The sequence below is a fragment of the Hydractinia symbiolongicarpus genome, chromosome 7 (genome assembly GCF_029227915.1).
Source record: "Hydractinia symbiolongicarpus strain clone_291-10 chromosome 7, HSymV2.1, whole genome shotgun sequence".
Lineage (NCBI taxonomy): Eukaryota > Metazoa > Cnidaria > Hydrozoa > Anthoathecata > Hydractiniidae > Hydractinia > Hydractinia symbiolongicarpus.
In genome coordinates, this window is record NC_079881.1 from 15353429 (window position 1) to 15368149 (window position 14721).

General features: G+C 31.3%; 1 protein-coding gene across 1 annotated transcript in view; it reads left to right on the forward strand.

Annotated features, from left to right (window-relative positions):
- Nucleotides 1-14202, forward strand: part of LOC130648418 (UNC93-like protein MFSD11) — a 66393-nt gene extending 52191 nt beyond the window's left edge. The window contains exons 15-18 of the mRNA XM_057454470.1: nucleotides 2570-2633; nucleotides 2728-2799; nucleotides 3155-3223; nucleotides 13437-14202. Coding sequence (XP_057310453.1) covers nucleotides 2570-2633; nucleotides 2728-2799; nucleotides 3155-3223; nucleotides 13437-13529 — 298 coding nt within the window. The 3' untranslated portion in view covers nucleotides 13530-14202. The remainder of the gene's footprint in view (nucleotides 1-2569; nucleotides 2634-2727; nucleotides 2800-3154; nucleotides 3224-13436) is intronic.
- The last annotated feature ends 519 nt before the right edge of the window (nucleotides 14203-14721 follow it).

Here is a 14721-nt window from a genome sequence, read left to right on the forward strand (position 1 = left end):
TAAGCATAAACAAAATGTGAAAAATAAGCAATAAATTGTGCCTCTGCAGAAATTTTTGTTTAGGTTTTAAAAAATGGATTGGATAAATTATAATGCAACAAAACGTTTTTTTTTATATATTGCATACTGTCCTACCTAACTAAACTTTAGACAAAATGTCAAAAAAAGCAGTTTTTAAACCCAAAATCAACAAATATCAGTCCTTTTAGCAACTTGCATGCTGTTTTACCATCAATAAGTCCTACACAATATTTTAAATGTCACATAGTATTCTGTCACAAATGTTCACATAAAATATAAAAAAACAGCTTGTATAGTGTGAAACCAATTGGCAAAATGTCTCTTAGCATTCTTTTTTAATGGATTTTGTGCCGTATCATCAGTTAACTAATTAACTAGCGCAATGCAATGCCTTCACTATTCTTTTTTAATGAATTTAAAATGACGTGAGTCTAAATGCATTGACTTTGTGCCGTATCATCAGTTAACTAATAAGACATCCGTTTTTCGGCTGCATCAGAGGAAATTGAACACGGCGGCCGAATGGGACCAATATAGAACTGAATATTTCGAATACACAAAAATATTTAAAAATATTTAAAATACAGAACAGAATATTTCAAATACACAAAAATATTGCAAATACAGAACAGAATATTTCAAATACACAAAAAGTATTTAAAATACAGAACAGAATATTTCAATTACACAAGAATATTTAAAATACAGAACATTTCAAATACGCAGAAATATTTCAAATACAGAACAGAACATTTCAAATACAGAACAGAATGTTTCAAATACAGAATAGAATATTTCAAATACAGAACAGAATATTTCAAATACAAAACAGAATATTTCAAATACACAAAAATATTTAAAATACAGAACAGAATATTTCAATTACACAAGAATATTTAAAATACAGAACAGAATATTTCAAATACACAAGAATATTTAAAATACAGAACAGAATATTTCAAATACACAAAAATATTCCAAATACAGAACATTTCAAATACACAAAAATATTTAAAATACAGAACAGAATATTTTAAATTCACAAAAATATTCCAAATACAGAACATTTCAAGTACGCAAAAATATTCCAAATACAGAACATTTCAAGTACGCAAAAATATTCCAAATACAGAACATTTCAAATACACAAAAATATTTAAAATACAGAACAGAATATTTTAAATTCACAAAAATATTCCAAATACAGAACATTTCAAGTACGCAAAAATATTCCAAATACAGAACATTTCAAGTACGCAAAAATATTCCAAATACAGAACATTTCAAATACACAAAAATATTTAAAATACAGAACAGAATATTTCAAATTCACAAAAATATCCCAAATACAGAACATTTCAAGTACGCAAAAATATTCCAAATACAGAACATTTCAAGTACGCAAAAATATTCCAAATATAGAACATTTCAAGTACGCAAAAATATTCCAAATACAGAACATTTCAAGTACGCAGCAGAATATTTTAAATATACACAGTAAAATATTTCAAATATACGGTACGAAAATATTCTAAATAAATTTTTAAAAATAAATGTACGGTGCAAAAGTATTCCCAAATATGCTGGTAAAACAGTGATGTAAAATCTGCCACTGTGTATCAAGGTATATTCGTTCGTACATTTTGCCTATTTCAATTTATCTTAAATGTAGAAACTATGTTCAAATTTTTCCCCTTTTTAATATTTTTGTCTAGGTCCCGTTGTTGCCGAGTTTTTTTTAAACGACCCACAATAAAACTAACGCAGTTTTTTAATTCTGAGACATTTTAGGTGGACAGAAGGTATAATTTTAAAATTTTAGATTTGTAACGACAGATATCAAAAAGTCGTTGCCGTTTTTTGGGGACGCAAAGGTACCTGAATTTTGTCTAGGGGGTAGTGTAATACCTTTCTGCGTAAATTTTAGTATAGATTTTAGAAACACTGTCCATTTCTACTTATTTTCTTGTTTTAAATTTTCGCAAATGTGCACGGCGCTATATCTCGGCCGTGTGTTAATTTTATTAACCAAAATGTTATGAAACAGAACACAACTTCAGGTAAAAAAAATCCACATGACAAAACATGTTATATGCATCTCTTCACGTTACCTAACTATGTAACTAATGGCTTTTCATGCTACAAACTTGTTTTGCTTTCAAATATTCTGCTGTGTATTTAAAATATTCTTTTGTGCATTGGAAGTATCCTGTTTTGTATTGGCCCGATTCGGCCGCCGTAAATCTACTTTGCCTGTTACATACAGGCATACATACACACACATACACATAGTTTCTGTATTATTTAAGAGATATTTATTGTTGATGATGATGTTGCTGTTGTTGTTGTTGTTGAAGGACTATGTTCTGGCACATCCATATACAATTGCACATAACTCTTATCCAGACTAATAAAATTTACAATATTGGAAACACGTATTTGGCGTCTGCCTTTAGATGGAAGAGTGTATTCCCTCGAACTGATTTTTTTATCATATTGATTAAAACTGTTGACATTACCTATAATCCTCGTGTTGCTATTTTTCTAGCATTTATATTTATGCATTGTGCGGCTTTCTACTTGGATTCGGTGATAGTAGCTTTAATACACAGGTGAGTTCCTGATTTTTCCTGAGTTTTTGATTTTATGTTTACGCGAGTTCTAATAACATTTGCTGCGGAGATATAGATTTATGTTTTCTTTTAGATATATTCAATTTTGGGAACGCTTTACTCTGATGATAGTGCACCAGCATTTGCACTTTATAAATGCATACAGGTACCTTTGCTGGCTATTTGTCGTGTTCAATGTGTAAAATAATAGTTTGCTGCGTATATTGTCGTTAATTTAGATGTACTTTTCAAAGAATTTGTAGTTAAAATTTTCGTACAGCATTTTTTGCGTCAAATCATTTCTTAACATTATTTAATACAAAAATGCAATACAGAAGTGATGACATCAGATGGGTCAAATTTAGAGCGTTGTATAACGTAAATAATTTTGTTATTCTGTGCTTATGTTTGTATTTATGACTTGAACTTTATACTTAAGGATTCAGCTTAAAGTTCCTGAATTTTCAGAGCTGAAATTTTGAACTCGATTATTGTTCAAACTAGAAGACTTTTCTTTTTAGTCTGTAGCAGCTGCTATTGCGTTTGCGTATGGTACAAAGCTTGTGTTGCGATATCAGTTATTGATTTTGGTAAGTCTCGCCGTTTTTCTTATGAACTGTTGCGGTATACTGTTTTGGCAATGATTGTCTTAGATGTATCCAACAGAGATCTTACAAAAAAACACAGCAATATCTCAAGTGCTTACATCTTAGATAATTAATCAGATTAAATAGGGGTTAGGTAGCAATATTGCACTCCCCTCATAAAATTTTGTGTATCCTTCTGTTCAACCTTCACTTATTAAATAACATGCGTACCTTTGAATAAAACAATATCTGTAACCGTGCTTGCTGGCTCCCGTAGCTGTAGTGTGTGAATCGAAGTGAAAATTTAGCGTTAATCACATTTTCCGAATGAAACTTATGTAACTTTTTGAAAAAGAGTGTCTCTTGGAAATCGTTGTTTTTTGTTTGTTTTGAGCAACAAAAAGGGGGCTAAAAAAGGAAACAGCATGGCGATTATAAGGGAGATTCGAAGAAGCTGATATCCTACAATTCACGATAAATGTCTAGTGGAATATTTGAATTTGTTTCAATATAATTGTTCTAAATAATGTGAATGATGATCACTTGACAGTATCAGTAGAACACTACATGCGCTATCTAGAATCTATCCTCATCTCTTTTATTGCTAACAAATCTCTACTAAGGACAGACGGATGGACGGACGGACAGGAAAAACCCAGCTTATTTGAAAGCCTCTAATACTTATACTCTGAAAAATGATCTGCAGATTACACCTCTACGAACTTGAATACTGTTTTACAGACCAGATTTGGTAACCAGACTTCACAGAATTTCGTTGACTATTTTATTACAGGGTGACCACTCCTCCTTAAATTCCTTAAATAACCTTATAAAAAGAAAATCGCCTTAAAAGTACTTAAATATACTAAAAAAATTGAAATTTTAGCTATCTCCTTAATTTCCCTTATTTTTATTTTTTCTGATCGTAACTTTTTGGGAAATGTTTTCATAGATTGTTCATCACCAATAAAATAAGACTTTCTCTGTTACCTGAAATCCTATATTTTCTAACTTTCAGGGTTTAATTTATATGTATATTTGTATATGTATAATTTTTTCATCGTAGAGCATAGTATGTAACATTAAAGATAGAAATCTAAAACTTGTTTTCTCCTTATTTTTTATTTTTTTATTCTCGCTCGCATCAAAATATCTTTAAAATGTCAATTGTCTCCTTAAATCTCCTTAATATCCTTACTTTTAAATTTTCTTAGCCAACCATCATTAGAGTATTTTTAGCACAAGAAAAATTCTGTAGAAAGAAAGTGGAAAAGTCTGAAAAATATGAACTGCAGAAACTTGCTTAAAACATCAGAAATACATACGCAGTTGTAGCGCCGTTGTAATCATGGCACAATAAATGTGTAACAAAATGTCTTTTAAAATTTCATTCTGAATGGTTCTTTTGTGTCGTTTCTGCATGTTAGCTAAAGATGTACTTGGACTTTTGACAATATCTCAAAGCAGGGATTATAATGACTGAACGAGGTTACACTGTATCAGTATGAGGCGTGTGGGCTAGGAGGATAGAAATAGAGAAGAGGAAACTTTATTTTTTAAATTTCTATTGTATTAGGCTCATCTCTTATGTGATCTTTCTTTTGTTATTATAATTTTAAAGTTTGTCAGTTCCAGTTTTAAAGACGTAAATAATTCTAGCGCACTCTTGGAAGCAATTTTTTAATATATATTTTTTTAAGGTGGGAAATATTTCTTAATCAAACTTAAGGCTGAAATTTTGTAAAATTTTTGCTTAAATAATGTAATATTTTATGCTAAAACATTATGCTTAGCAACCGTTATGGTTGAAATCAAAATCTAAGCCTTGTTTGTTCTTGTTAAGCCTTGTTTTGACATCAAAATAGATTCAGAAACTCGTATTCTAGAGAAATTAATATATGTATTTAACAAATACAAAAAAGTTAAAATAGATTTGTTTAACTTAAAATTGAGAGACCATCTTCTTCATGGGAAGTACTCTTTCTTGTCAACAAATTTGTGCTACCAGGAGAAGATAACACACTTTGTGCATACACTTTCCCAATACTTTATATACAAAAGTGTGATTTCCTTTGTTTATTCATTTGTACGTAAAGAGACAAGTGTTATAAACTCGACTTAATTCAATAACAAACAAAAAACAATTATACCCCAAAGAATCAAAATTGATAAGCTATCATGTCATCTTGCACACATTCGAAATGTGTCAAGAGAAGGCTTAACATTGTGAAGCAAATCTTTTGAGAAAATGCACTCTAGCTAGTTATCTTGCGATGAAAATTTGATTCCAAGAAGAAGAAAAACATGCGACACATGCAAAAATACATTTTTTGTGCAAAATTCACGATGTACATTATGTAAAAAAGAGAGAAGTTTTATGTCAAAAAACTAAATCTCTATAATAATACGCTAAGTGTGTCCGTCTGTCTGTGACAGGCATAGTTGATATCGTCATTTTCCTTTGATGTTGCCGAAATTCTCTTTGAAGTCGCCGAAAAAATTATGTCCATTTTGCTAGCGGGTTTACTTTGTTTGCATCACGTGATGAAAACAACTCAATTTGATTTGCTAAAATAAATTTAACGGCTAACTTTCGAAAAATGGTGTCTTCGCGCCACCAAAAAAAACCCACAAAAAAACGATCTTGAAAAAAGTAAAATAAGTGGTTCAAAAAAGCATATTTAAAAAGAAACAAGACGTATGATATATGCAAACAACCTCGCGAATAAAGTTTACAAAAAGCTGTCTATCAAATTGGGATTTTTGTTACGAAGTTAGACACGACATATTTTACTATTCAGATACGCAATAATATTTGTTACACACTTATTTTTCAAAATTGATTTGTGAGACCTTCCTGAACGGAATATTCCTCGAACTTTTAATTTTTGATGGGTCCGTCTTGGGTGACTGACAGGAAGAAGAAAGACCACAAACCCACAAACCCCAAAATTTGCGAAATTCATTAATTCAGTTAATTCTGCCTACATTCACTTTTTTAGTTTGGTGGAAACACCTTTATTTACTAGTTAGTTAAACAAGTGTTTTGAACACTTGTCTTATCTTTTCAAAAAAGAAAAAAGAAAAAAAAAGTAAAAATAGTTACCAAGATCAGATTCGAACACACAACGACTCCCGTGTCGGTGTTCGGAGAGGCAAAAATTTCCATTCTTGTAGGACACATTTGCGTTTTAATACAAGCTCACGAGCTTGTAAAAAGTCCAAGTGAAGAAGTAGAAAAGTGAAGTTGGAAGTTAAAGCGGAGCTACATGGAGCTAGAAGTAAAGTAAATTTAGAAGTAGAAAATAAAGACCACCAAAAAAAGCACAGAAGAACGATCCCTTTACCTTGAAAAAAAGGGGAAAAAGTGGTTTAAAAAAGCATAGCTATGTATTTAAAAAGAAAAGAGACCAAGTGAAGAAGTAGAAAAGTGAAGTGAGAAGTGGAGCTAGATGTAAAGTAAAGTTAGAAGTAGAAAACAAAGGATAGAGTTTAAAGTCGATTTGAAATCACAAATAGTAAGAACTTTGATATTTTTAGACGTTTGGTTTTTATGTCAGTGGATCAAGCAGACTTGCATTTCCCAGGAAAAGCCACAGTTTTATATTTTACCGCGTATGTAACCATATTTGTTTACGTTTTGTTGCATAATTCATGTGCCCTGGCGCGTAACTAATGTATTGTCCTAAAATTCAAAATGCTACATAAAGTTGTTGGCTGAAAACTTTGGTTTGTTGAGCTGTAATGTTACTAATTTTACACTACTATTGCTTCTCTTTAGCTATATATCTTTTACTAAGCACAAATAGCTAGCTTTGTTTTTAGCGAAGTGTTCCCAGTTTAAGTATATTTAACTGGGTATCTTAGCTAGCTAATGTTAGCCTCCAAGTCCAGCCCCCCATCCCATGACTAGCTCTAACATATGACTTCTGTTGTTATTCCTCTTTTTAATTATCTATAGCTAACTTCTATGGTTTCCAAATTTCTCTTCTTTTATGAGCACGAGTTATGATGTAACAAGCTAGCTAGCTACCTACAAAATCTTTCAAAGACTCGAACTTTTGCAGGATAGTGGGATGTATTTTTATGCCCATAGAGTATAAATGAATTCTGTTGTTTACATTTTCAGTGGTAAGGAATTTCGGCTTTGGCATTTGCGTGGCAAGGAAAAAGATTGGGGTGCTAGGTAAAGCAAATTATCAGTTCATTTCTTCAAACAAAGTCATTATTATGACTTATGAATTCAAATAAATCAACTCGATAATAGTTTATAATCCCAACGACTTCCCCGTTAGAAGAAATCCACAGTAAAAGACCTTTCTTCACCAAATCCTAGCATCTTTTTTCCTGCCACGCAAAAGCCAGAGGCAAGGAGCTTACCGCTAAAAAGTAAACAAATGACGTCACGATGACGTCATTCATCTATATTTTTTTTTGACATTTGCCAGGGTAACACATGCAATATGACAAGTGGAACAAATTTTTTAGAATTTAAAGTGTGTGTGTTAAGTTATTTATTATTGTTTTGTTTCTGATTTTGTAATCTAATGGGTGATGACTGTATGGACTGAAATGACTGATTTTTCTAAATTTTGATGTGCTTCATAACCATTTTGTGAAAGATTGATGGGTAACGGCATCTTACGACATGCTTAATGCAATTATTTTTGTTGATTTAGATGTGTTTCTCAAAAACCAATCTGTTTTACATTTTGTGTAAACTTTTGTTTACGAACCGATTACAATGTTTCCAAAATAATGATCTTTTTTAATTCAAGTTTATTCTTTGCTTATTGATTTTTGACATTTATGTTCAGAATTGTTGGTAAAGGGTAGTACGGATCATCATACTAAAAAAGAAAATTTTTTGTGTTCTTAACTGGTTAATTTTTACATTTTGTGTACATTTTTGTGAGAGAGAATGGTATGCAACTGAAATGACTGATTTTTCTAGATTTACATTTAATGTTTTCGAAACTATGGCTTTTTCATATTTTTGTGTAAGCTTTTAAGGGAAAAACAATATTTTAAATGTGTAAAGAACTTATTTTTGTTGATTTGTGCTAACTCTTGCAGGCCAACTTTTTGACATTTCAGAATAAAATACTGAGGGTTTTCAACATAACCACTTATAAGATGTAACATATTTAAGATGCATTATTTCTGACATTTTTATTATCCGTGTTGTGACTGTTGTGTGTCAATGTTGTGAGTGTCATTGTTGTAACTTTTTATCAACTAGATTTTGCACCTTGCAAGCTGTTCTTTTTTATTTTGTGTGTAATATTTGACATTTGACATTTTGTGTAAAATTTTAAGAACTTTTTTTTTGTATATGCATTGCTTACGTCAGCAAAACATCTAAAGCAATTTATTTTTTTAATGGCTTTTTGCCTAATTGGATTTTTCCACGGGCCTTATCGATTAGTTGTATATATATAATACATAAACATTAAATATAAAGGTAGAGAGTATTTGTGTTTGATAGAGTAATTACTCTTTATTTGTCATGACGGTCTAGTTTCTGACAATCTTTTCGAAGTTCTTGACTTTTGTACTGACTGAAGGTTTGAGTTTGTGTTTCATCCAACGTCACTTTCCTGTCGTACAAAATTTACAAAACACGATTTTTCGAGTCTTTTTAATAGGGTATTCCATGGACCAGAAAAATATATTTTGGTAAAAAACTCTTCTAGACCTCTCTGTGTTAAACAACTTGAAAATTGTGTCATTTTTACCCACAAACTTTAAATGTAGCTAGCTATATAACTTTTCCAAACACCTTGGCCACAGTTAGCTTAGAATTAGCTAACAATTTTTTATCTTCGAGTAGAACAACATCTGATAAATTATATAAATCAAATTTTTGGTTTGTTTATCAGCTTTTGCACACTGTCTTTCCGCAATTACTTTGCTGAGCTAGCTAGCTAGCATAACATTAGTTCCTGTATGTGTGTGAAGATTAACAAAATAACTAATAGTTTGAAAATCCAAACATACGTTGAATCAACTCACATGGCTGACTTGTTCCCAAAACAAACTTCTGTGAGCATATCACATGACATTTGTAGTTATAAGATGTAATTTTACACGCCGTTATATCCCTTTAAATTTCATTTTCGTTTATTATGCAAAAATGTTTGAAATTTTATGGTACCAAATTAATAATATGTAACGAAATCCTGAAGCTCTAAGCATAAAACGTCACAAAAGGATGCAGGGAACATTCCTAAATCACTCATATTGCAACCCTTTTGCGGCCGCTGTTTGTTTGTATTTTGTTAATCAGTAGACAACACTATCAACCTTCGACAAGCTTCAAAATGGCGATTTTCAAGCCCTCCGCAAGAACGTTTCTCATGTGATTTGTTTGTGATGTATCAAGATGCAATTTATTTACAACGTTTAATTGCTACAATAAGCACAACGAAGGTGAATTTAACATCCAATCAGTAGCTTTTCCCGCGCTTTATTTTAGCAAAAAAAAAACAAAGGTTTGAACAGATTTCAATAGCTTCGAAATAAGATGGTTCTCCTTCTCTATTTCTATCCTCCTAGGTATGAGCAATATTGTTTGTAAGGCAGCGTTTTGTATGTATGTATTTTTCATAAAGGTGGAAATTTGTCGTGTGTTATAGACTGTTTTTTTGGTGTATGATTTTTCTATATTACACGGATTAGCTATCTTTATGTGACCCATGATTTTTTCATGATGCACAACGACTGGTAATGGTAATGTATTTCGACTTCAATCGAAATATAGAAATTGGCTCTTCTTTTAAAATAGCGTATACCATGTGTATGTTTGTATTCAAATTTAATTGTATTCATATTTAAAATAAGATATGAACAAAAAGTAGCTACAACGTAAGCAATGTTAACCGTAACTAATTGTACTGTTAAGTTTGAAACAAGATGTTAACCTCGAGAGTTAGCGGTTATAACGTGAACAAAAATTCGAAAATGAAGACTTTCTCCGCAATTTTAGTTTTCCCAACATTTATGACATATTACATAGAATTGCTATAATAGGTAAAAAGTTTTTCTCTAGAAATATGGGTACATCCCTTGTCTTCATGGTTTCCAGTATGACATTCGACAGGAGCAAAACAATTCAACCGTTGTTGACTTTCTTCAACAACGCAACATTATTCCATTAAAGCTTATCTTCCGCGAAAAAAACAGGTTAAGGTCATATCAAAGACCTTTAAAAGTTATCTAGGAATCTTTTAGCTTTTTAGAAATCTGTATTGGTTCTCGAGATGTCTTAAAGGTTTCGGTAACTGTGCGAAATTATGACGTCATGAACTATAATCAGTGACAAAAAATTTGGAACCACGGCAGTTTTTTGGGCACTTCCAACGTTGGAAAAGCTAATCACACTTTCTAACACGCCATAGTTACGGAGTACTCCACGTCAGGTGCCACGAAGTGCCGAAATGTGAAAAACATGGGCCGTGCTCACGTCAGCAACAATTTGCACAGCCAAAGGCTGGATTTAACCAAATAACCTATTATCCCAAGTCCTACGTCCGCTGTAAATATTCAAGTGAGCGTTCATAAAATCAAATTTTGTAAATCAAATATAGAAATAGCTTAGAATACTACTTGTGGCGACGGAATTTTGCGCTTATATGCTAACATTTTTTGTCGCTTATTGTCATACTTGTGGAACTTAGTTCAAAATCTTAAGAACCAAGATTTTTCAAAAAATGTGCAAATTCTTGGACAATTTTTCAAGATTCATATATTAACTGGGAAAGGTTTCATTTTTCTTTGCTTAAACCTTCTTGTAGGAGATGAAGACACTTTCATACATTGGATATGCTGCTGTTTTTACGAAAATGTTTTTATGTCACAGGTCATACGTTTACATCAAAATATTTAGTAGGTGTAGTAATCTAATCGCAAAAAAAATTAGTTTTCAAGTTTTTAAAACTGTTCTTATATAGTCATATTGCGAAGCAAAGTATAAGTGTTTGGTTTAGGCACAAATTTTCTTACTTTTGATAAATGGCCGAACGCACAATATTGAAAGTAAAATGTTAAGTAGTTTTTTAATTAAGGCACATGGCACTACGAAGAGGCAGATAATAAAAGCAAAAAATTAAAAATGACGGCGTGTTGGCGATAGAAACAACGTGGTTAATAAACAAAACATTTAAAAAAATAACGTAAAAAATGACATTTAGTTATGAAAAAGACGCAAAATGCTATTTAACTTAACTAGTAGTAGTTTCGTTACAGAAATCAATATAGAAAGGGATGCTGAGCCGGGGACAAGATCCCCTTCTTTCGCAAGCAAAAAAAACCATTTTTACCTGGAATATTTCAGATTATGGTTAAATACATTAGCTAGCTGCATCTTGTTGTGATGAACTAAACGTTTTTTTTAATAGGGCATTTCTGTTAATGAAATTGATGATTAGGTGCTATGAGGATAGAGCTGTATGAAATTTTTCCCCTTTTTCAAAGATTTACTGTTGTGCTCAATATAGCTACTATATAGCTATAGGTGCAAGATAATTATGTTTTTCCCGGCCCTGTCCATAATTTGAACCTGGATCTCTCATTTGAGAATGTCATAGCCTAGACCAACAGGGCGTGAATGCATATATAATTTTACATTATGTGCTTCTTCCAAAATGCTAACTAAATTTTCGGACAGAACTGGAAAATTTAGCTAACATTTCGGAAGAGCACACATCGATGGTCAACAGAAGTTCCACTTCACAGTTGCAAATTATGACCAGAAGTTTACAGTAAAGTCTAATTTAATAATAAGGATATCAAAATTCAGTTTTCTTATACAAATGTCGGGTTCTTCATTCAATTCTTTATATTGGTACGTTAATTGTCGGTTGTTTTAAACGGATTCAATGTCGATTAGTATCGTTAAAAGCTCGTTATGTTTTAAACAACCATTGATAAAATCTCCTTTAAAGGTCTCTTCACCGACGTAACTAAACTTGTCCAATTAAATTTGAGGCTAAGTCCAAATACACCTCTGGTACGTGCACATGTAATTACTGTAATACATGATTTAAACATATCTGGTTCTTCTGTAAACACGCTTTTCACAAACAAATAATCTACTCTTCGGCAAAGCTGGAGGATCTGGATAGGGGTATGATTTGTTTCATATTTTCGAATTTTTCGACACTTACCAAAAAAATTCTTACAATATTTCTACCAATTGGTAATTTACAATTCTTTAAATACAGTTATTTTGGAACCATTTTTACAGTTACGTTACTAGTAATCAGTCTGGTTATATGAAAATCAGGTACCAGTAAAATTGTATAGTTCAAGTGATATCGTACAGGAGCATCTCCTTACCAAGCCCTGCACCACAGCAAAGAATTTTTGTCTTCAAACCAATTAAGTGTATATTCCTATTGTTTAAACTTTCTAAGTTTCTTTACATCTTAGGCATCTTTGACTTGCACAACCAATTTCTTCGGCTGACAGAATACTTATTATTTTCATATTATTTTGATTTAATTATACTTATTTCTCCCATTTAAATACAGTTATGTTTATTCATATTTATATATATATTTATATATTCATATTTTTTATATTTATTAATGTTTTTTTGTATATTTTATATTTATTTATTTATTTACTTTTTATTTATTTATTTATTTACTTTTTATTTTCTATGTATGTATATTTATTTATTGGTTAACGATGTTGGCCGTCCTCATAACTGTAACGAGTAAAGCTTACAATTATTTAAAATTATTTCTATTTATTGATATTTATTTTTATTTATATTTTTTAAATTCTTTTATAATTATTTATATTTATTAGTATTTATTGGTATTTATAATTATTTTTATTTTTGATTAACGAGGAACTACATGTTTTGTTTCATGACATTTTGAATAAATAAGCTTTAAGATCTCCCTTGTTTGCTCGACGCGTTTCAAAATTTCAAAAATTGCAGCTGGTAAATTTATCCCAAATGTTGCTTATAAACGCTATTACTAGTACTAACTTAGGCTCAACTTGTTATCAATCGTTAGCTCTTTAAATACTCAACAAATAGCTGTTCGTTCAATATAGCAACGTTTGGGCAATCATAAACGTATAACTTTGAAATATTTTTTTTGTCATTATATAACATTTAGAAAGTATAAAATCTTAAACAAAGTAATGTAGCTAATATTTGAATAATTGTGAAGTTCGTTTTTGATCACTTGTAATTTAGGTTATCTCGGGAATTCTTGGCACCTTATCATTTTTTATGGTCGAAAGAAAAAATGCTGCAATAAAGGACGCTGGATACGAACCGATTAGATGAAATTGTATTTTAAGTCAAATTAAACTTCCTTTAAAATCAAGTTTGTTTTAACCCTTGGACTTCAAAGAAAGGCCGTAGTACCAAGGTCCCACCTATTTGCCATATCACGTGATCATTCAACTTTAAAGTATTAAAATGATGTCCTAAATGAAGATAATTAATGATGGAACAGCAGGCGATCAGAATATGGTCTGTCGGCAAAAATTCATAAATATTATGAGTTTTTTCGGAGTCTGAGGGTTAAATATTGTAAAAATACATGAAGATAGACAAACATACTTTTACAATGCAACATATCTTTTGAGCACAGTAGAAATTTAATTATTTTTTTTCTGATTTGCTTCCTTATCAGTATTTCGAATTAAACTACTTCTGCACTGGAGATGTATTAATAATTTTTTATTGATTTAATATTGCTGAATAAATAGTTGTTTATAAAATGTTTATTGCTTCTGAAAAACGACACATCCTTCGCTCTAGAAATGTCAGCGGGCACGTTGAGTGGTGTTATTATGATTACGTAATTATTCTCCACATCTGAATTTTATTATGCGTTTGTTTTTGGTGGATATATATATAATAGACTTAGTAATTTAATTCAAACACGTAGAGTTTACTAAACTTTATAAAACCCTACAGTATTTCTAAGCTCAATAAATTAGTTTTATCATAATACCTCTTTTTACTTTATTGGGAGAAATTTTTGAGGAAATTTAAATTTAATACCCATATTTCAGAACGAAACTGCCGCCCCTAAAGACGTTTCTTTTTGATATTCTGTTAATGTGTCTCTATTTGGCTATTATCGCTGGCAAAATGCTGGTTTTTCAACGGCCGCAGTAAAACAAGAAGACAAGATCTAGTAACAAAAATGTTGCTGCGAAGTGCACAAGTAGGCAAACAACAGCAGGAACTGCGTTAGGGATAAAATTTGTTCAGTCATAAACAACGAAAATAGCGATAGCCACGTGCCTAGGTGGCGAAACCCCGAGATTTAGAGGCCAGTGCACAAAGTTGGCGGTGTTGTAGAGACCTGGCTAAAATTTATAAAACTTGGGACTATTGAGACTAGACAAAAACTCTGAGAACCGCCTGCCTAGGCACGTAGATCCATGTTATATAGAGTATGGTCCTGATAAGGCTGTAACAGTCCATATTTCTACCTTTGCTGGCCTTTGCACGCAATGGGCGA